The 1723-nt window shown below is 38.9% G+C and overlaps 1 protein-coding gene across 1 annotated transcript; it reads left to right on the top strand.

Moving 5' to 3' along the window:
* On the top strand, positions 1 to 464 carry LOC139877474 (histone H4). Its single transcript, XM_071864902.1, has one exon. It carries the CDS (start codon positions 15 to 17, stop codon positions 324 to 326), a length of 312 nt encoding a protein of 103 aa, XP_071721003.1. The 5' UTR covers positions 1 to 14; the 3' UTR covers positions 327 to 464.
* The last annotated feature ends 1259 nt before the right edge of the window (positions 465 to 1723 follow it).

Genomic DNA, 1723 nt, shown 5'->3' with positions numbered 1-1723 from the left:
ATTATTTAGCAAAAATGTCGGGACGTGGAAAGGGAGGAAAAGGATTAGGAAAGGGAGGAGCAAAACGACACCGTAAAGTGTTACGAGACAACATTCAAGGTATCACAAAACCTGCAATCAGAAGGTTAGCAAGAAGAGGTGGTGTGAAACGTATTAGCGGTTTGATTTACGAAGAGACACGTGGCGTGCTCAAGATCTTTCTAGAAAATGTAATCAGGGATGCTGTTACCTACACCGAACACGCTAGAAGGAAGACGGTTACAGCCATGGATGTTGTTTATGCTTTGAAGAGACAAGGCCGTACTCTTTATGGTTTCGGTGGTTAGGATTTAGGGTTTGTGAAAAAGTCTTGCTGTCAAGAAAGAAATCGGTAGGGTTTGAGTCGGGTCGGGTTATTAGGATTGGTTTTAGTATTTGGGTTTTTTATGTTGATGTAAGTACTGTACGTTGTTTAGTGATGTTATGGAGTTTGTCAGTTTGACTGTTGACTTTTTCTTTGATTTTGATTCATGAAAGTAAATCTTTTAACCAAACGTTAATTGCGTGTATTGTACTATTCAGTACAGTAATTTTGAATTTTTGCTCGGGTCGTTTCATTTTTAATACATGACAACTCAATTAAGGCAAAGATACAAAAAATGTAAATGCTATTGGCTTTGTTTCAATCAAGAAGGAATTGACATAACAGGGATTGCACAAAAAAAATGGTCTCTAAAACAAAAATTTAAAATTTAGATCATGTATTACATAACCAACTTGAGAATGCTCACACTGCAGTAGCCCGACTGTTAAATATATTGTTCGATGCTTTTTATTATCACTATGGGTATATATATACCCCAAATACAGACGTAAGGGAAATCCCATTCTAACCACTAGTCATATTAAATATAGAAGATATGATGATCTTTCCTATTCTAACTAACCACTAACTAAATACAGAAGATATGATAAGATTTCCAATATGTCTAAAGTGACCACTAGTCATATTAAATATAGAAGATATGATTGAACATTCCAATATGTCTAAAGTGATATCTAATATAGCCCCTCAGTTTGAGCGGGAGGGCGGACGGACGTTCAAACTGTCACGGAAATCTTCAAATAGTATGCGTGGTAGACCTTTTGTAAAAACATCAGCTATCTGAAATCGCGTAGGTATGTGAAGTACACGGACTTGACCTCGAGCCACTTTTTCCCGCACAAAATGTATATCTATTTTGATGTGTTTCGTGCGTTGGTATTGTACAGGATTCCCGGACAAATAAATTGCACTTACATTATCGCAAAAAACGATAGTGGCTTTTGATACAGGACAGTGAAGTTCAAGTAATATATTTCGAAGCCAGCTTGACTCGGAAACCGCATTTGCCACACCTCGGTACTCGGCCTCCGCACTTGATCTTGAAACAGTAGGTTGACGTTTGGCAGACCAGGAAACCAAATTGTTTCCAAAGAAAACACAATATCCGGAAGTTGAGCGGCGTGTATCCGGGCATCCACCCCAGTCTGCATCGGTATAGGCAACAAGAGAGTTAAGAGAACTACTAGTAAGCTGCAAACCATGCGACAAAGTGCCTCGTATATATCTTAAAATGCGACGTAGGGCTTGCATGTGACTGTCCTTCGGGTCATGCATATGTAAACAAATCTGTTGCACCGCGTATGAAATATCAGGTCGTGTGAAAGTGAGGTATTGTAAGGCACCTGCAAGACTTCGGAA

The sequence above is a fragment of the Rutidosis leptorrhynchoides genome, chromosome 11 (assembly GCF_046630445.1).
Source record: "Rutidosis leptorrhynchoides isolate AG116_Rl617_1_P2 chromosome 11, CSIRO_AGI_Rlap_v1, whole genome shotgun sequence".
Taxonomy (NCBI): domain Eukaryota; kingdom Viridiplantae; phylum Streptophyta; class Magnoliopsida; order Asterales; family Asteraceae; genus Rutidosis; species Rutidosis leptorrhynchoides.
The sequence above is the reverse complement of the archived record's forward strand: the minus strand, read 5'-3'. Positions and strand labels throughout refer to the sequence as shown.